We start from the raw sequence: 23,635 nt of genomic DNA, 5'->3' as shown, positions 1-23,635 counted from the left end.
AACGTAGATACACTGTTTTATTGTGGATTGTGCTCAGTTGCTGTCTGACGAGGCGGATTGCCCAACTGAAGGACGGTATACAGGGCAGGTATACCGAATGCGAAAACCGGGTTTTCGCAAACTGCTACCAATAGATCGCAAGGTTTGCTAATAATTAGTATTGGTAGGCAGTGCGATCCGATCGCACCGTTAGTGCGAATTGATGAAGCAGCTAGGAGGAATTATACTGGAAAGGCAGGTTGATTGTATTAACTTGCGCTCCCAGCGATAATAAACTCAGCAGATTTTTGTGGTTGAGCCAGGGTATCGAGGAGCTGATAGCCCTTGGGGCCCACAGTGATATTTCTATATTAGGGATCCTCGCCAGGGGCGAGAAAAGCGAGTGAACGCGGCTAAAGGAAATACGTTCACCGAGCATTATAGATCTCTAGCGGTGAGTATAGCAACAGAGTTGAAATTATTAGGTGGAAAGAACAGAGCATTGCGGTGTGTCTGTATTTCACATTTGGCCGGAAGGAACAGAGCATTGCGGTGTGTCTGTGTTCCGGGTAGAAGGTATATTGTTCAACATGGGTGCTAAGCATACGCTAGAGATGGTCAGTGTACTGCCTAAGGAAGGCCCTATTGGTTCAGCGAAGTTTCTCATGTGTAAGAAATATGGTGCATACGCAACTGTGTATTGTGACACGTGGGTCAAGATGACCAAAACTTGTGATAGGCCTTTCCCAACAATAGGAAGTTTTAATGCAGAGGTACTAAATACCGTAAAAGATAAAGTATGGTTGATTACCTCAACGAAAGTGAGGAATAAACATAATGATTGTTTAAAATTGTGGCAAATGGAAAGTAACACGTGGCAGAGCAGCGAATGCAAACCGGAAGTAGGCGTGACGAAAAGCGCGCGCAAGGCGGATGTAACCGTTGCAAAGCGTGGCGAACTCAGCGCAAGTGCGCCCCCGCCACCTTATGTGGCGGGAGGGGTAAGTACAGCCGTTGTTAAAACTGAAAATAGAAAAATTGCTAAGTTGTATCCTGTTTTAAACCAGTTTAAATCAAGTGTATCTGAAAGTGAAGATGAACCCACTGTGATTTCGGCCATTGCCCATGCCGTTAGTGACCTAGAGGCTCAGCGCAAGTATGAGAAAATGGCTGAGATAGGTGAGAGTAGCATGATCACTAGGAGTGAAAGCGTTCTAAATCTAGGACCAGTAAATCCTGTAGTGTCTCCTGAAGTCAGTGTACCAGAGGGTGCGTTCCCGGTCCGCACAATATCAGTTCCCAATGGGAAACCGGATAAGGATGGTGTAGTTCCTTTAAGAAATGTTACAATACATTGTCCCTGGACTAGATCAGAATTACGTTTCATTATGACTGAATTCCCAGATCCTAGAAAAGAGTTAGCTAAATGTCAGAAATTTGTTAAAGACTTAGGAAATACTCACGAACCAACCAGTAAGGATTGGCGGGTAGTGTTGAGGGCGTGTCTTCCTCCCAATACTAACATACAAAAATTTATTGAAGATTGTTTGTTGGAGGAAGATGACACCTTGACTGATGAGATCAACCAACGGAATATAGAACAAATTGTCAAACATTTAGCCATCTGTTTTCCAGTAGTAGTAAATTGGAGTAAGATTTTCACCATTAAACAAAAGGATAGTGAAACTGCCTCAGATTACTTTGCTAGAGCTATAACAGCGATCGCACGATTCACTGGGATATCCAACATAAGTGAGGATCCACATCACAGAGAGGTAGCTGTAGGGGTACTGATGGACGGCCTTAGAGAAAATTTAAAGACAAGGGTACAAACCACATTACCTAATTGGAGAGGCGTCACGGTAGACTCTCTTAGGGAGTCTGCTGTGGAGCATGACAAGAACCTTTTTAGAAAAAGGGAAGAGAAAAGTGATAGGTTAATGACAGTAAGTATACAGGCTCTAGAAGGGGTGCATACACGACCACCAGCATACAACCCATATAATAGGAAACCTAAAGTGATCAGGTGTTTCAACTGTAACGAGGAAGGACATTACGCTAGAGAGTGTAAAAAGGAAAGACTCAATACACAGAAAGGTGGGTCACATAGATATCCTCCAAGGAGGGATTCACATAGACTAGAAGACTCACATCTACCCGCGCATATTACGGTAGCAAATGCTGCGCGGGAAATCAATAGTCAGCGGTAGGGGTCAGGTCATACCTGTAGTCTACAGCCAGTGAGGTTAACTGAGAGTCAGAGTGAAGAACCAACAATGATAGTTGACATAGCTGGTAGGAAACAAACTTTTCTTGTAGATACAGGGGCGGCCCGATCTGTGATAACCTCTCCTTTCAACCTACAGGTGACCAGTAAAACTATTCCAGCTATGGGGGTAACGGGAAAAGTGTTACATTATCCTCTAACTAAACCCGCCGAAGTTACTATCGGGCCTCTGCATACTAAGCATTCGTTTCTCTTGGCTGCAGCGGCTCCTACTAACTTGCTAGGGAGAGACTTGTTATGTAAAATGGGATGTGTCATATACTGTACTTCTGATGGTGTGTTCTTAGATATGCCGGAGAAGGTCGCACATGAGGTACAGGATATATTGGACACCCCTCAAAGGTTAATGTTACACTCTACTGTTATAGAACAAAGTCCATCTCAAGTAAAGGGGATGTTGCTGGGAATACCAGGTTCCCTATGGACCAGAGATGGACAGGACACTGGACTGATGGCAAACGTAGCCCCTGTCATGGTCAATCTAAAAAGTGGTAGGATAGCTCCAAAAATCCCACAGTATCCATTAAAACCGGAGGTGGAACTAGGGGTATATCCTGTTATTGAGAGGCTGTTACAACAAGGGATTTTAATTCGTACAGCCAGTACAGCAAATAGTCCCATCTTCCCTGTGAAGAAGAGTGGGGGGAGGGGCTATAGATTAGTCCAGGACTTAAGGGGAATTAACAAAGTTGTTGAGAACCAATTCCCCGTAGTGCCGAATCCAGCTGTCATCCTCATGCAGATTCCACTGTCTGCCAGTCATTTTACTGTCATTGATCTATGTTCTGCTTTCTTTTCAGTCCCTCTTCACCCTGACTGCCAATACCTTTTTGCATTCTCCTACAGGGGAGTGCAATACACATGGACCAGACTACCCCAGGGGTTCATTGACAGCCCCAGTATTTTCTCCCAAGCCTTACATGACTGTTTGCAATCCTTTCAACCCCACAATGGGTCTGTTCTAATTCAATATGTGGACGATTTGTTGTTGTGCTCTGATTCTTTTATGTCATGTTTGCATGATACTAAATTGTTGTTGCTTCATCTTTCACAAACAGGGCACAAGGTGGCAAAGGATAAATTACAGCCATGTCAGACTAAGGTCAAATACTTAGGACACTGCCTCACTAAGGGGCTAAGACACCTGACAACCGACAGAATTGAGGCCATACAACACATGACCCTGCCGCAGAGCCAGAAGCAGATTCGTACTTTCTTGGGGATGTGTGGATACTGTAGGTCCTGGATCCCAGGTTTTTCTATTCTGGCATTACCATTGCAGGAGCTAGTCTCTTCCTCAAAACCAGAGCGTGTTGTACACACAGAAGAGTCAGAGCAAGCGTTCTTTAACCTTAAAGATAGTCTGACAAGAGCACCTGCATTGGGAATACCTGATTATGAAAAGCCTTTTGAGCTATTTTGTACAGAAGCTGATGGCTGTGCAGCAGGTGTCCTCGCACAGAAACATGGTGACGCTAGCAGACCGGTAGCATACTACAGTGCACAATTAGACAATGTGGCAAGGTCACTCCCAACATGTCTCAGAAGTGTAGCAGCAACGGCCCTTTTAGTAAGTAAGAGCGAAGATGTAGTATTAGGTCATAATTCAACCATCTATACACCCCATGCTGTATCAGCTCTGTTAAATTCAGCCCAAACCAGACATGTTTCTTCAGCTAGATTCACAAAATGGGAACTAGCCCTGATGGCACCCTCAAACATCACCATCAAACGATGTAACACCTTAAATCCAGCTACATACCTTCCGTATGTGTCTCAAGAGACACAAAGGGTGGGAGGTGAGGAGACCCTGGTTGATGATGAGTTAGGCAAGAATACTGACACGCATGACTGTATGGAACACCTGAATCAGACCTTTACTGCAAGGCCCGACATACGTGACACCCCCTTAGAAAATGTAGATTTTACGTTTTATACAGACGGAAGTTGCCATAGACAGACAGAGACAGGAGAGCTATGTACTGGTTACGCTGTTGTAGACGACCAGGATGTGGTAGAAGCTGAACCCCTTGGCCCACCTCACTCAGCCCAGGTGGCGGAACTAGTAGCACTAAGGAGAGCGTGTGAATTGGCAGAGGGTAAATCAACCAATATATATACTGACTCTAGGTACGCCTTCGGGGTAGTGCACGATTTTGGGGCCCTTTGGCGTCTTAGAAACTTTACGACAGCAGCAGGTACACCAGTAGCACACTCACAACACATAAAAGGACTTCTGACAGCGATATAGTTACCCAGAACAGTAGCCGTCATAAAGTGCAAAGCCCATACCTTTGAAGAAGACCCAGTGTCATTGGGCAACAACAGGGCAGACGAAGCTGCTAAATGGGCAGCAGGGCAACCTATGACTGTATTGACCGAGACTATGATGGTTTTTCAGACATTAGACACGCAGAAATTAATTGAAATGCAAGATTTGTGTTCCCTGCAGGAGAAGGCGGTCTGGAAGGCGAAAGGATGTGGTCAAGAGTCCTCAGGACTCTGGAGGGATGGACAAGGTAAGCCTGTAGCTCCCCGAACATACTATCCAAGCCTGGCTGAAGCAGCACACGGCCTGACTCACCTGGGTAAAGAAGGTATGTGCAAACTGGTGAGAGCATACTGGTGTGCTCCCGGATTTTCCTCTCAAGCTGGTAAGAAAGCAATGTCATGTCTTACTTGTTTGAGGAAAAATGTTGGGAAAACTATTCCAACTGAACCATCCCACATCCCTCCTACAGACGGACCTTTTCAGGTAATACAAATTGACTATATCCAATTACCACCGTGCAGGAATCTAAAGTATGTGTTAGTGTGTATTGATGTGTTTTCCGGTTGGGTAGAAGCATATCCGGCAGCCACTAATACTGCTGTGTTCACTGCAAAGAAAATTGTACAAGACTTTGTGTGTAGGTTCGGTATCCCTAGAATCATTGAAAGTGATAGGGGTACCCATTTTACTGGTGATATCTTCCAAAATATGTGTAAACTCATGGGAATCAGTAGCAGACTTCACACCCCTTACCGACCACAAGCCAGTGGTAAGGTGGAGAGAGTACACGGTACTATAATGAACAAGCTAGGTAAGATAATGGCTGAAACTGGGTTGGCATGGCCTGAGGCTTTGCCGTTGGTCCTCCACAGCATTCGAACCACTCCTAGACCTCTTAATCTGTCCCCCTTTGAGATACTGTTCGGACGACAACCTCATTTGATCGTGAGTCCACAAGACGACTTGAAGTGTAATAATGAAGTGACTGTACAATATCTTATAAGAATGAGTAGACAGCTAAAACAACAACAACAAAAACTAAAAATGCTGTCACCTGGTATGCCAGAAACGAACTGTCATGATGTTGAACCTGGAGACTATGTTATGATCCGCAATTTCTTACGTTCAGGTTGTTTAACAGACCGTTGGGAAGGCCCGTACCAAGTGCTGCTGACCAGTACTACATCACTGAAGGTTGCAGAGAGAGACACTTGGGTCCATTCCACCCACTGCAGGAGAGTCCATAATCCGGAGAAAGTGCAAGACAAGACTCAGACCGACGACATAGAGCTGTCACTTGTGAGCCTGTTCCGGGAGACCTAAAGCCTGCAGTTGAGACACCTGAACCAGAGACGTTGCCTCAGAACTATCTTTCCAGCGATGGAGTGGCGGTTTTTGTTTTTCTTTTGTTCCAGGATTTTCCTTGTTTTTACTTTTTCTAGGACATTCTATTTTTGTGAAGGAGGATGGAGGACGGAGGAGAGTTCTGGGAGTGATACGGATGAAATGGAAGCCTAAGAAAAGTTAATAGGATATCCTGAGCAGCCCATTATCAAACTTGGTCCAGGGGTTATGAAAAGGTCTGCTAGCTCAGGAACTCGGAGGCAGTGTGAGGGGCTATTGTCTGATGAGTATTGTATCTGCAAGTTCTGCAACTCCCTAGTTGAAGAGAGATGCATCCGACGATGCCATTCCCCCAGTACTCTGAATATAGGCGGGCATCCTTTGGAGGATTATCACTCCCTGGTGGGTAAGGTGCTAAACCAAACCGAGTGTTGGGTATGCTCTCACGTGCCTCAAGGGCAGCATAACAGGACTAGTGCCATTCCCTCTAAACATATCCGAAGTACTCGAAATAAAGGGTGGGAGGCCCATAGAAGGGAGGTACAATAACACTAGGTCCCCTAGTCTGACGCTTCGACAATACTCCATAGGCAGATCTTTGCTGTGCCTAAACATATCTCATGCAAAGCGCCTGGAGAATTGGGAGGCTGACCTATCAGATCAGACAATGGCTCGCCACACTCATTTTAGAGAGAGACTCACAAGGTCACTACTAGGCAGGAATGTTGATGGAAGTCACAAGTTAGGGCGTATAACCAAACATAAGAAGGTATCCATTGGAAAAGTCTCTACAGATAAATGTGAAAATGTCATTAATGCCGACACGTGTCTAGAGCAGATGGAGACACTAGGCATGGGTAGTTTTATCAAAACTCTGTGTGATATAATTCATGGGCATACTGTTCCTTATGTTCTCCCTGATGATGTGTACTTTGTTTGTGGAAGGAAAGCTTATTCCTGGGTGACTCCGAGTTCCAAGGGCTTGTGTTTCCTAGCTAAACTGATTCCTGAAATCATGACTATTACTGATGAAGAAATGGTAGATATTCACAAGACTACATCACCACCATACATACACACACAGTATGAACACCGTGGCAAGAGAAATATGATTCCTGGTGGGGAACCCATAGCTACAAAATTGATTAGTGAAACTGCTGGTTTCCAAGTTATGGTTGCTCTAGATCTCACCAGGACCACTCGGGGAACATTAAACTTTAAATATATCCAAGACCTAGCTAAATTAATAGATAATATCACCGAGATGTATGATGACACTTTCAGGTATACTGGAAGGGAGCTACAAGCGTACAAAAAGGAGTTGGTGCAACATAGACTGGTACTAAATTATCTCACCTCTATTACTGGTGGGTACTGTGTGACACTGGCCACCCAGTTCGGTGTCAAATGTTGCACGTACATTACTAATAATACCGATGACCCTAAAGAGGTTATAGACCGGAAGATGGATGAAATTTTGCAGCTGAAATGGGAATTTCGAAAAAGCCATAATTCTTCGTTATATGAGGTCGGGGAAAAGGTGGCGGGTTGGTTCTCATGGTTGAACCCAGCAAAATGGTTCTCCGGTCTGGGGGAGTGGGTACAGGAAATGATTGCGAGTGTAGGTAAGCTCCTTCTCCTTATACTGGGTGTCATCTTAGCAATTGGTTTAGTTGTCAAATGTGTTCCTACTGTGTTGAAGTGTGGAAAACGGTCTCATGCCAGTAACACTGAGAAAGAGACTGAAAGGGTGGTACCAGATACTGAGATCATGGTCTGTGAAGAAGTATTGTATAATCCTGAACTTGAAACGGTGATTGGGTGATAGTTTATTACACTATCAAAGGGTGGAACTGTCGAAGTCAGCAAATTGGATAAAGTCATTTCAATTAAAGTCTAGCAAACTTGGTTGTCTTTGTCTGAAAAGATGCGTACGGTACGCTACGACGTACAAGGGCACGCTACGGCGTGAAAGGGCGTACGCATCCACTACACGTGGCAACAACAGTAATTGGTCTTATACCATACATTCGCATAAACACGCATACTTATAAAATAGTACACATTAATGATAGTTGCAACACATAGTCAGTTATGTCGAAACATAGTAGTATTTATATGTTATATCAGAGTTACATGCATATTAGTGAAATACATGGAATGGGTTAAAGGAATAACGTCATGAGTGGTATCATAATGAAGCTTATTACATATCCTACTGTTTGGTTCACTCTGCGAGGGAATCGCAGAGTGCATACGCAAGTTATGAATGATAGGGAATTATGAACTACTTAAGACTAAGGAATCCTGGCGGGAAGAGCAGAGCATACCCCCTGCAGAGATGACCCCCTCCTTTGGATTCCTTAGGATGAACCAGCCAATGATTGACGACCCCTTGGACATTCCTGAGACCCAGACCAATAGATGCAAGCTATACCATCTTCATTGTATTACTGTATTTGATTGTGTATATAAGCAGCAGCTTGTGATCCAGAGTGCAGACATCTTGTCCCCAGACTTCAGGATTGAATGACTGCACTGGATCCAGAGCGCCTGAGATAAGTAACGGCTGTATTTACTATTACTTCGCTTGAGCATATATATATTCTATTATTTGCGAATAAATCTCTGTGCTTTGGAAACACAACTCGAGGTTCGACAATCGTTATTGGTTAGCGACAATACGCACATAACAGAAGTAAATGACTTGATGCGCATATTTAAAGTTTTAAAATTTGGAATGGCAAGTGCCGATACCTGCTTTTACAAGCACACAAGTTAAAAGCAGCATTTTACATTATATTACACTTTTGGATGCATTGTCAGATGCACATTAGCCATAGTGTGATTAACAGTGCACATATTTAAAAAAATATACCGTGTTTATATATGTATCAAAGAACTCGCATTAACCTGTTATAATAATGTAGCGATTAGGGCAGTCTCTAGGCAGTCACCCACATAATAGTTCTGGAGAGTATCATAAACATATAATAAAAGGTGACTTTCTTAATCATCCTTCAAAAGCAACAAAAATTCAACTGCAGGGTTTCTAAACTTGCAATAGTAAATGTGTAGTTTACATGGTGCATAACTCAGATGAAATTCTTTTTATTAACAATATTTATTATGCTTTATTTACAAGTCATTTGCATATTATACAGTATTGAAACAGAAGGTAGAAATGGTTACAGCTTAAAGTCTAAGAAATAATATGAGTAACGTCAGCACTTGTTATAGTGTACAAGTAATTTAATTGCCAAAAGGCTGAGAATCTGGTGCCTGATTCATTAAGGATCTTAACTAAAGAAACTTCTTATTTCAGTCTCCTGGATAAAACCATGTTACAATGCAAGGGGTGCAAATTAGTGTTCTGTTTTGCACATAAGTTAAATACTGACTGTTTTTTCATGTAACACACAAATATCAACTTTAAATGTCAGTGTACAAATAAGCTATCAAGTATTTGTGTGATACATGAAAAAACAGTCAGTATTTAACTTATGTGCAAAACAGAAAACTAATTTGCACCCCTTGCATTGTAACATGGTTTTGTCCAGGAGACTGAAATAAGAAGTTTCTTTAGTTAAGATCCTTAATGAATCAGGCCCCTGGTTGATGACTGTATATACTTTAAATAATCAGTGAAAATGTGAAGACAAGACTGCTCTATTAACACAGGATGGTGATTGCATTTTGTTCTATGATTATGCAAATAACCAGAAGTATATAAACATAAATTATTCAGATAGAAATAAGATTAAGAAATGTTTGTCCTTTTACATAGTTGATAATTAGAATAATTTCCAAGGTCACTTTGTAGCTAGACAGATGCCTCTGTGTGCATCATATGAGGTACAGTCTAAGTGGATCTCGGTGCAACCCTCATCAGAAAATAGCCACTAAATATTGTTACAATGACAATTCTTCATATGTGGTCATATTTAATAACTTAACTTTTAACTTACAAAGTCCACAGAACACAAACGGATAATAAAATTGCATATTGTAAACAGAATGAAAGAAAGCATGTTGTGCCGTTGGTCATTAGTTAAAAGTGGTGAATTTTCCAGGGCATTTTTGTTCAAGGGTCTAATCTGTAAAACATGACACTGTAAACTAGGGACAGTTGGCAACCATGCCAATTATAGCCTCTCTAGTAATAAAAAATAAAAAATATAATACTCCAAACCATTGAAACACGCTGTGCCATGTCCTGCTGAAGCCACATGCATGTGGGAACCAGGCCGTGCATAAAAGCAGGCATTGGCCCAGGAGATTTCTCTTTCTTGTCCCTTTTGAGACTACCAGAAGTGGTGACATATTGGACTTGGTCCCTACCTCTCTGATAGAAGAGCAGAAGATTGTAGCTCAGCACCCGGGACAGCACTGTCAAGGGACGGTAACTATAACTCCTGTTAAATAGAGTTATATACTAGGCTTGGTGTGGTGACCCAATGGTATTTGTCATGTAAAGGCCTATAATCCTATGTGTTCTGTTTTACAATAAAGCTCCTTTACCCACTAATTGTCTAGGTAATTTTGTACCCACTGAGGGGTATCGGGAATGCCAGGTTGACACAAAAGACTGGTTTTGGACAAACCTTTCAGCTGGTAATTTCAAAAGAGCTAAAGATTACCCCAGTATTGTCACATAGTCCATCAAGTGAAATCCATCAACTGACTTCTTGCAGGGACAGACTCACTCATTCATACTCATAACTTCTTCACTGAACTCTATTGCTTACTGTACATACATACAGTAGTTATGATTCGTGAATTACATTGTAATGCATCCTGTGACATGCTCCCACTGGTAACCTGGACACACACTATACCAGTCAGCAATAAACTATTTAGCTACTAACAATTAAAGCAGTTTTCACTCCCCCAATGGACATGACATGTGAGCCTGACAATTCAAACACAATGACCCAGAGGAATACTAATTTAACACATTAGCCTTGTCTATCTAAATTTTCATATCAAGGTATCATACAGGGGTTAAGGGGTCATCAATTACAAGACAGTTTCACTCTCAGCATAAAAAGACTTGTTTACTGCAAGAGTGGTTACGCTGTGGAATTCCTTACCATGTGAGGTTGTGATGGCAAAATAACTAACATAATTTAAAAATGTATTGGCTAATATCCTGTATAGAGGAGTGCCCTATAACTTACTGTATACTGTGAGAATAAAGTGTAAGCATTCCTGTTCTCTCTCTTTCTGTATAGATGCTGCATAGATCCTCTGATCATCCTCTGTTAGATTAGTGATGTGTAAGGACCCATCTCCTGTGCTGCTCACTCTTCCTCTATAAAGGTTACTGATATAATCAATAGATCCTCCAGGTTTTGTTGTAGCGACAGCTCCTGCACTTGGGAGAAAAGTCCACTGAATGAATGTGATTCTGGTCTGATCCAGTTGTAGAGTGACGTCTCCTCCCTGTATACCAGATACAGTTCTCTGTGCACAGGGATCCTCACATAACACACCTGGTATAGAATTATATACAGGATTAATAATCACAATATTGTCATATAGTACACACTGATATACTGTTATATACTATTGTCATATAGTACACACTGATATACTGTTATATACTATTGTCATATAGTACACACCGATATACTGTTATATACTATTGTCATATAGTACACACTGATATACTGTTATATACTATTGTCATATAGTACACACTGATATACTGTTATATACTATTGTCATATAGTACACACCAATATACTGTTATATACTATTGTCATATAGTACACACCTATATACTGTTATATACTATTGTCATATAGTACACACCAATATACTGTTATATACTATTATCATATAGTACACACCTATATACTGTTATATACTATTGTCATATAGTACACACCAATACACTGTTATATACTATTGTCATATAGTACACACCAATACACTATTATATACTATTATCATATAGTACACACCTATATACTGTTATATACTATTGTCATATAGTACACACCAATACACTGTTATATACTATTGTCATATAGTACACACCAATATACTGTTATATACTATTGTCATATAGTACACACTGATATACTGTTATATACTATTGTCATATAGTACACACCGTTATACTGTTATATACTATTGTCATATAGTACAAACCAATACACTGTTATATACTATTGTCATATAGTACACACCAATATACTGTTATATACTATTGTCATATAGTACACACCAATATACTGTTATATACTATTGTCATATAGTACACACCTATATACTGTTATATACTATTGTCATATAGTACACACCAATATACTGTTATATACTATTGTCATATAGTACACACCTATATACTGTTATATACTATTGTCATATAGTACACACCAATATACTGTTATATACTATTGTCATATAGTACACACCTATATACTGTTATATACTATTGTCATATAGTACACACCGATATACTGTTATATACTATTGTCATATAGTACACACCGATATACTGTTATATACTATTGTCATATAGTACACACCAATATACTGTTATATACTATTGTCATATAGTACACACCGATACACTGTTATATACTATTGTCATATAGTACACACTGATATACTGTTATATACTATTGTCATATAGTACACACCACTATACTGTTATATACTATTATCATATAGTACACACCTATATACTGTTATATATTATTGTCATATAGTACACACCAATACACTGTTATATACTATTGTCATATAGTACACACCAATATACTGTTATATACTATTGTCATATAGTACACACTGATATACTGTTATATACTATTGTCATATAGTACACACCAATATACTGTTATATACTATTGTCATATAGTACACACCTATATACTGTTATATACTATTGTCATATAGTACACACCAATATACTGTTATATACTATTGTCATATAGTACACACCGATATACTGTTATATACTATTGTCATATAGTACACACCAATATACTGTTATATACTATTGTCATATAGTACACACCAATATACTGTTATATACTATTGTCATATAGTACACACCGATACACTGTTATATACTATTGTCATATAGTACACACTGATATACTGTTATATACTATTGTCATATAGTACACACCAATATACTGTTATATACTATTGTCATATAGTACACACCTATATACTGTTATATACTATTGTCATATAGTACACACCAATATACTGTTATATACTATTGTCATATAGTACACACTGATATACTGTTATATACTATTGTCATATAGTACATACCGATATACTGTTATATACTATTGTCATATAGTACACACCTATATACTGTTATATACTATTGTCATATAGTACACACCAATATACTGTTATATACTATTGTCATATAGTACACACCGATATACTGTTATATACTATTGTCATATAGTACACACCGATATACTGTTATATACTATTGTCATATAGTACACACCAATACACTGTTATATACTATTGTCATATAGTACACACTGATATACTGTTATATACTATTGTCATATAGTACACACCGATACACTGTTATATACTATTGTCATATAGTACACACCAATATACTGTTATATACTATTGTCATATAGTACACACCTATATACTGTTATATACTATTGTCATATAGTACACACCGATATACTGTTATATACTATTGTCATATAGTACACACCAATATACTGTTATATACTATTATCATATAGTACACACCTATATACTGTTATATACTATTGTCATATAGTACACACCAATACACTGTTATATACTATTGTCATATAGTACACACCAATATACTGTTATATACTATTGTCATATAGTACACACCAATATACTGTTATATACTATTGTCATATAGTACACACCAATATACTGTTATATACTATTGTCATATAGTACACACCTATATACTGTTATATACTATTGTCATATAGTACACACTGATATACTGTTATATACTATTGTCATATAGTACACACCAATATACTGTTATATACTATTGTCATATAGTACACACCTATATACTGTTATATACTATTGTCATATAGTACACACCAATATACTGTTATATACTATTGTCATAGAGTACACACCTATATACTGTTATATACTATTGTCATATAGTACACACCTATATACTGTTATATACTATTGTCATATAGTACACACCAATACACTGTTATATACTATTGTCATATAGTACACACCTATATACTGTTATATACTATTGTCATATAGTACACACCTATATACTGTTATATACTATTGTCATATAGTACACACCGATATACTGTTATATACTGTTGTCATATAGTACACACCGATATACTGTTATATACCATTGTCATATAGTATTCACCTATATACTGTTATATACCATTGTCATATAGTATTCACCTATATACTGTTATATACTATTGTCATATAGTACACACCTATATACTGTTATATACTATTGTCATATAGTACACACCTATATACTGTTATATACTATTGTCATATAGTACACACCGATATACTATTATATACTATTGTCATATAGTACACACCTATATACTGTTATATACTATTGTCATATAGTACACACCAATACACTGTTATATACTATTGTCATATAGTACACACCAATATACTGTTATATACTATTGTCATATAGTACACACCTATATACTGTTATATACTATTGTCATATAGTACACACCAATATACTGTTATATACTATTGTCATATAGTACACACCAATATACTGTTATATACAATTGCTATATAGTACACACCTATATACTGTTATATACTATTGTCATATAGTACACACCAATATACTGTTATATACTATTGTCATATAGTACACACCTATATACTGTTATATACTATTGTCATATAGTACACACCAATATACTGTTATATACTATTGTCATAGAGTACACACCTATATACTGTTATATACTATTGTCATATAGTACACACCTATATACTGTTATATACTATTGTCATATAGTACACACCAATACACTGTTATATACTATTGTCATATAGTACACACCTTTATACTGTTATATACTATTGTCATATAGTACACACCTATATACTGTTATATACTATTGTCATATAGTACACACCGATATACTGTTATATACTGTTGTCATATAGCACACACCGATATACTGTTATATACCATTGTCATATAGTATTCACCTATATACTGTTATATACTATTGTCATATAGTACACACCGATATACTGTTATATACTATTGTCATATAGTACACACCTATATACTGTTATATACTAATGTCATATAGTACACACCTATATACTGTTATATACTATTGTCATATAGTACACACCGATATACTATTATATACTATTGTCATATAGTACACACCTATATACTGTTATATACTATTGTCATATAGTACACACCAATACACTGTTATATACTATTGTCATATAGTACACACCGATATACTGTTATATACTATGGTCATATAGTACACACCAATATACTGTTATATACTATTGTCATATAGTACACACCGATATACTGTTATATACTATTGTCATATAGTACACACCGATATACTGTTATATACTATTGTCATATAGTACATACCGATATACTGTTATATACTATTGTCATATAGTACACACCGATATATTGTTATATACTATTGTCATATAGTACACACCAATACACTGTTATATACTATTGTCATATAGTACACACCGATATACTGTTATATACTATTGTCATATAGTACACACCTATATACTGTTATATACTATTGTCATATAGTACACACCAATATACTGTTATATACTATTGTCATATAGTACGCACCAATATACTGTTATCTACTATTGTCATATAGTACACACCGATATACTGTTATATACTATTGTCATATAGTACACACCAATACACTGTTATATACTATTGTCCTATAGTACACACCAATATACTGTTATATACTATTGTCATATAGTACACACCTATATACTGTTATATACTATTGTCATATAGTACACACCAATATACTGTTATATACTATTGTCCTATAGTACACACCAATATACTGTTATATACTATTGTCATATAGTACACACCTATATACTGTTATATACTATTGTCATATAGTACACACCAATATACTGTTATATACTAATGTCATATAGTACACACTGATACACTGTTATATACTTTTGTCATATAGTACACACCTATATACTGTAATATACTATTGTCATATAGTACACACCTATATACTGTAATATACTATTGTCATATAGTACACACCTATATACTGTTATATACTACTGTCATATAGTACACACCGATATACTGTTATATACTATTGTCATATAGTACACACCAATATACTGTTATATACTATTGTCATATAGTACACACCCATACACTGTTATATACTATTGTCATATAGTACACACTGATACACTGTTATATACTATTGTCATATAGTACACACTGATATACTGTTATATACTATTGTCATATAGTACACACCTATATAATGTTATATACTATTGTCATATAGTACACACCGATATACTGTTATATACTGTTGTCATATAGTACACACCGATATACTGTTATATACCATTGTCATATAGTATTCACCTATATACTGTTATATACTATTGTCATATAGTACACACCGATATACTGTTATATACTATTGTCATATAGTACACACCTATATACTGTTATATACTATTGTCATATAGTACACACCTATATACTGTTATATACTATTGTCATATAGTACACACCGATATACTATTATATACTATTGTCATATAGTACACACCTATATACTGTTATATACTATTGTCATATAGTACACACCAATACACTGTTATATACTATTGTCATATAGTACACACCAATATACTGTTATATACTATTGTCATATAGTACACACCTATATACTGTTATATACTATTGTCATATAGTACACACCAATATACTGTTATATACTATTGTCATATAGTACACACCAATATACTGTTATATACTATTGCTATATAGTACACACCTATATACTGTTATATACTATTGTCATATAGTACACACCAATATACTGTTATATACTATTGTCATATAGTACACACCTATATACTGTTATATACTATTGTCATATAGTACACACCAATATACTGTTATATACTATTGTCATAGAGTACACACCTATATACTGTTATATACTATTGTCATATAGTACACACCTATATACTGTTATATACTATTGTCATATAGTACACACCAATACACTGTTATATACTATTGTCATATAGTACACACCTACATACTGTTATATACTATTGTCATATAGTACACACCTATATACTGTTATATACTATTGTCATATAGTACACACCGATATACTGTTATATACTGTTGTCATATAGTACACACCGATATACTGTTATATACCATTGTCATATAGTATTCACCTATATACTGTTATATACTATTGTCATATAGTACACACCGATATACTGTTATATACTATTGTCATATAGTACACACCTATATACTGTTATATACTAATGTCATATAGTACACACCTATATACTGTTATATACTATTGTCATATAGTACACACCGATATACTATTATATACTATTGTCATATAGTACACACCTATATACTGTTATATACTATTGTCATATAGTACACACCAATACACTGTTATATACTATTGTCATATAGTACACACCGATATACTGTTATATACTATGGTCATATAGTACACACCAATATACTGTTATATACTATTGTCATATAGTACACACCGATATACTGTTATATACTATTGTCATATAGTACACACCGATATACTGTTATATACTATTGTCATATAGTACATACCGATATACTGTTATATACTATTGTCATATAGTACACACCGATATATTGTTATATACTATTGTCATATAGTACACACCAATACACTGTTATATACTATTGTCATATAGTACACACAGATATACTGTTATATACTACTGTCATATAGTACACACCGATATACTGTTATATACTATTGTCATATAGTACACACCTATATACTGTTATATACTATTGTCATATAGTACACACCAATATACTGTTATATACTATTGTCATATAGTACGCACCAATATACTGTTATCTACTATTGTCATATAGTACACACCGATATACTGTTATATACTATTGTCATATAGTACACACCAATACACTGTTATATACTATTGTCCTATAGTACACACCAATATACTGTTATATACTATTGTCATATAGTACACACCTATATACTGTTATATACTATTGTCATATAGTACACACCAATATACTGTTATATACTATTGTCCTATAGTACACACCAATATACTGTTATATACTATTGTCATATAGTACACACCTATATACTGTTATATACTATTGTCATATAGTACACACCAATATACTGTTATATACTATTGTCATATAGTACACACTGATACACTGTTATATACTTTTGTCATATAGTACACACCTATATACTGTAATATACTATTGTCATATAGTACACACCTATATACTGTAATATACTATTGTCATATAGTACACACCTATATACTGTTATATACTACTGTCATATAGTACACACCGATATACTGTTATATACTATTGTCATATAGTACACACCAATATACTGTTATATACTATTGTCATATAGTACACACCCATACACTGTTATATACTATTGTCATATAGTACACACTGATACACTGTTATATACTATTGTCATATAGTACACACTGATATACTGTTATATACTATTGTCATATAGTACACACCTATATAATGTTATATACTATTGTCATATAGTACACACCTATATACTGTTATATACTAATGTCATATAGTACACACCGATATACTGTTATATGCTAAAGTCAAATAGTACACACCTATATACTGTTATATACTAATGTCACATAGTACACACCGATATACTGTTATATACTATTGTCATATAGTACACACCTATATACTGTTATATACTATTGTCATATAGTACACACCGATACACTGTTATATACTATTGTCATATAGTACACACCTATATACTATTGTCATATAGTACACACTGATATACTGTTATATACTATTGTCATATAGTACACACCGTTATACTGTTATATAATATTGTCATATAGTACACACCGATATACTGTTATATACTATTGTCATATAGTACACACCGATACACTGTTATATACTATTGTCATATAGTACACACCGATATACTGTTATAAACTATTGTCATATAGTACACACCGATACACTGTTATATACTATTGTCATATAGTACACACCAATATACTGTTATATACTATTGTCATATAGTACACACCAATAAACTGTTATATACTATTGTCATATAGTACACACCGATATACTGTTATATACTATTGTCATATAGTACACACCTATATACTGTTATATACTATTGTCATATAGTACACACCAATACACTGTTATATACTATTGTCATATAGTACAGACCTATATACTGTTATATACTATTGTCATATAGTACACACCTATATACTGTTATATACTATTGTCATATAGTACACACCGATATACTGTTATATACTATGGTCATATAGTACACACCAATATACTGTTATATACTATTGTCATATAGTACACACCGATATACTGTTATATACTATTGTCATATAGTACACACCGATATACTGTTATATACTATTGTCATATAGTACACACTGATATACTGTTATATACTATTGTCATATAGTACACACCGATATATTGTTATATACTATTGTCATATAGTACACACCAATACACTGTTATATACTATTGTCATATAGTACACACAGATATACTGTTATATACTACTGTCATATAGTACACACCGATATACTGTTATATACTATTGTCATATAGTACACACCTATATACTGTTATATACTATTGTCATATAGTACACACCAATATACTGTTATATACTATTGTCATATAGTACACACCAATATACTGTTATATACTATTGTCATATAGTACACACCAATACACTGTTATATACTATTGTCATATAGTACACACCAATATACTGTTATATACTATTGTCATATAGTACACACCTATATACTGTTATATACTATTGTCATATAGTACACACCAATATACTGTTATATACTATTGTCATATAGTACACACTGATACACTGTTATATACTTTTGTCATATAGTACACACCTATATACTGTAATATACTATTGTCATATAGTACACACCTATATACTGTAATATACTATTGTCATATAGTACACACCTATATACTGTTATATACTACTGTCATATAGTACACACCGATATACTGTTATATACTATTGTCATATAGTACACACCAATATACTGTTATATACTATTGTCATATAGTACACACCCATACACTGTTATATACTATTGTCATATAGTACACACTGATACACTGTTATATACTATTGTCATATAGTACACACTGATATACTGTTATATACTATTGTCATATAGTACACACCTATATAATGTTATATACTATTGTCATATAGTACACACCTATATACTGTTATATACTAATGTCATATAGTACACACCGATATACTGTTATATGCTAAAGTCAAATAGTACACACCTATATACTGTTATATACTAATGTCACATAGTACACACCGATATACTGTTATATACTATTGTCATATAGTACACACCTATATACTGTTATATACTATTGTCATATAGTACACACCGATACACTGTTATATACTATTGTCATATAGTACACACCTATATACTATTGTCATATAGTACACACTGATATACTGTTATATACTATTGTCATATAGTACACACCGTTATACTGTTATATAATATTGTCATATAGTACACACCGATATACTGTTATATACTATTGTCATATAGTACACACCGATACACTGTTATATACTATTGTCATATAGTACACACCGATATACTGTTATAAACTATTGTCATATAGTACACACCGATACACTGTTATATACTATTGTCATATAGTACACACCAATATACTGTTATATACTATTGTCATATAGTACACACCAATAAACTGTTATATACTATTGTCATATAGTACACACCGATATACTGTTATATACTATTGTCATATAGTACACAGCTATATACTGTTATATACTATTGTCATATAGTACACACCAATACACTGTTATATACTATTGTCATATAGTACAGACCTATATACTGTTATATACTATTGTCATATAGTACACACCTATATACTGTTATATACTATTATCATATAGTACACACCTATATACTGTTATATACTATTGTCATATAGTACACACCAACACACTGTTATATACTATTATCGTATAGTACATACCAATATACTGTTATATACTATTGTCATATAGTACACACCAATATACTGTTATATACTATTGTCATATAGTACACACCAATACACTGTTATATACTATTATCATATAGTACACACCAATATACTGTTATATACTATTGTCATATAGTACACACAGATATACTGTTATATACTAGTGTCATATAGTACACACCGATATACTGTTATATACTATTGTCATATAGTACACACCTATATACTGTTATATACTATTGTCATATAGTACACACCAATATACTGTTATATACTATTGTCATATAGTACACACCAATATACTGTTATATACTATTGTCATATAGTACACACCAATACACTGTTATATACTATTGTCATATAGTACACACCAATATACTGTTATATACTATTGTCATATAGTACACACCTATATACTGTTATATACTATTGTCATATAGTACACACCAATATACTGTTATATACTATTGTCATATAGTACACACTGATACACTGTTATATACTTTTGTCATATAGTACACACCTATATACTGTAATATACTATTGTCATATAGTACACACCTATATACTGTAATATACTATTGTCATATAGTACACACCTATATACTGTTATATACTACTGTCATATAGTACACACCGATATACTGTTATATACTATTGTCATATAGTACACACCAATATACTGTTATATACTATTGTCATATAGTACACACCCATACACTGTTATATACTATTGTCATATAGTACACACTGATACACTGTTATATACTATTGTCATATAGTACACACTGATATACTGTTATATACTATTGTCATATAGTACACACCTATATAATGTTATATACTATTGTCATATAGTACACACCTATATACTGTTATATACTAATGTCATATAGTACACACCGATATACTGTTATATGCTAAAGTCAAATAGTACACACCTATATACTGTTATATACTAATGTCACATAGTACACACCGATATACTGTTATATACTATTGTCATATAGTACACACCTATATACTGTTATATACTATTGTCATATAGTACACACCGATACACTGTTATATACTATTGTCATATAGTACACACCTATATACTATTGTCATATAGTACACACTGATATACTGTTATATACTATTGTCATATAGTACACACCGTTATACTGTTATATAATATTGTCATATAGTACACACCGATATACTGTTATATACTATTGTCATATAGTACACACCGATACACTGTTATATACTATTGTCATATAGTACACACCGATATACTGTTATAAACTATTGTCATATAGTACACACCGATACACTGTTATATACTATTGTCATATAGTACACACCAATATACTGTTATATACTATTGTCATATAGTACACACCAATAAACTGTTATATACTATTGTCATATAGTACACACCGATATACTGTTATATACTATTGTCATATAGTACACAGCTATATACTGTTATATACTATTGTCATATAGTACACACCAATACACTGTTATATACTATTGTCATATAGTACAGACCTATATACTGTTATATACTATTGTCATATAGTACACACCTATATACTGTTATATACTATTATCATATAGTACACACCTATATACTGTTATATACTATTGTCATATAGTACACACCAACACACTGTTATATACTATTATCGTATAGTACATACCAATATACTGTTATATACTATTGTCATATAGTACACACCAATATACTGTTATATACTATTGTCATATAGTACACACCAATACACTGTTATATACTATTATCATATAGTACACACCAATATACTGTTATATACTATTGTCATATAGTACACACCGATATACTGTTATATACTATTGTCATATAGTACACACCGATATACTGTTATATACTATTGTCATATAGTACACACGGATATACTGTTATATACTATTGTAATATAGTACACACCAGTATACTGTTATATACTATTGTCATATAGTACACACCAATATACTGCTATATACTATTGTCATATAGTACACACCAATACACTGCTATATACTATTGTCATATAGTACACACCAATACACTGCTATATACTATTGTCATATAGTACACACCGATAAACTGTTATATACTATTATAATATAGTACACACCTATATACTGTTATTTACTATTGTCATATAGTACACACCTATATAAGGTTATATACTATTGTCATAAATTACACACCTATATACTGTTATATACTATTGTCATATAGTAC

The 23,635-nt window shown here is 34.7% G+C and overlaps 1 protein-coding gene and 1 long non-coding RNA gene across 4 annotated transcripts in view; one reads left to right on the top strand and one right to left on the bottom strand.

Annotated features, from left to right (window-relative positions):
• The window catches only part of LOC142108891 (SLAM family member 9-like), a 101,617-nt gene that overhangs the window by 28,990 nt on the left and 48,992 nt on the right, over nt 1–23,635 (bottom strand). Inside the window, exon 2 of one of the 3 annotated variants that reach the window (XM_075192853.1) lies at nt 11,063–11,377. The exons of the other annotated variants lie outside the window; for them this stretch is intronic. Coding sequence (XP_075048954.1) covers nt 11,063–11,377 — 315 coding nt within the window. The remainder of the gene's footprint in view (nt 1–11,062; nt 11,378–23,635) is intronic. 3 annotated transcript variants of the gene reach the window in all.
• LOC142108892 (uncharacterized) overlaps nt 1–23,635 on the top strand; it is a 126,023-nt gene that overhangs the window by 71,209 nt on the left and 31,179 nt on the right. The gene's annotated exons all lie outside the window — the stretch shown is intronic.

The sequence above is a fragment of the Mixophyes fleayi genome, chromosome 12 (assembly GCF_038048845.1).
Source record: "Mixophyes fleayi isolate aMixFle1 chromosome 12, aMixFle1.hap1, whole genome shotgun sequence".
Lineage (NCBI taxonomy): Eukaryota > Metazoa > Chordata > Amphibia > Anura > Limnodynastidae > Mixophyes > Mixophyes fleayi.
Note: the sequence above shows the minus strand (reverse complement) of the source record. Positions and strands in the feature narration are given on the sequence as shown.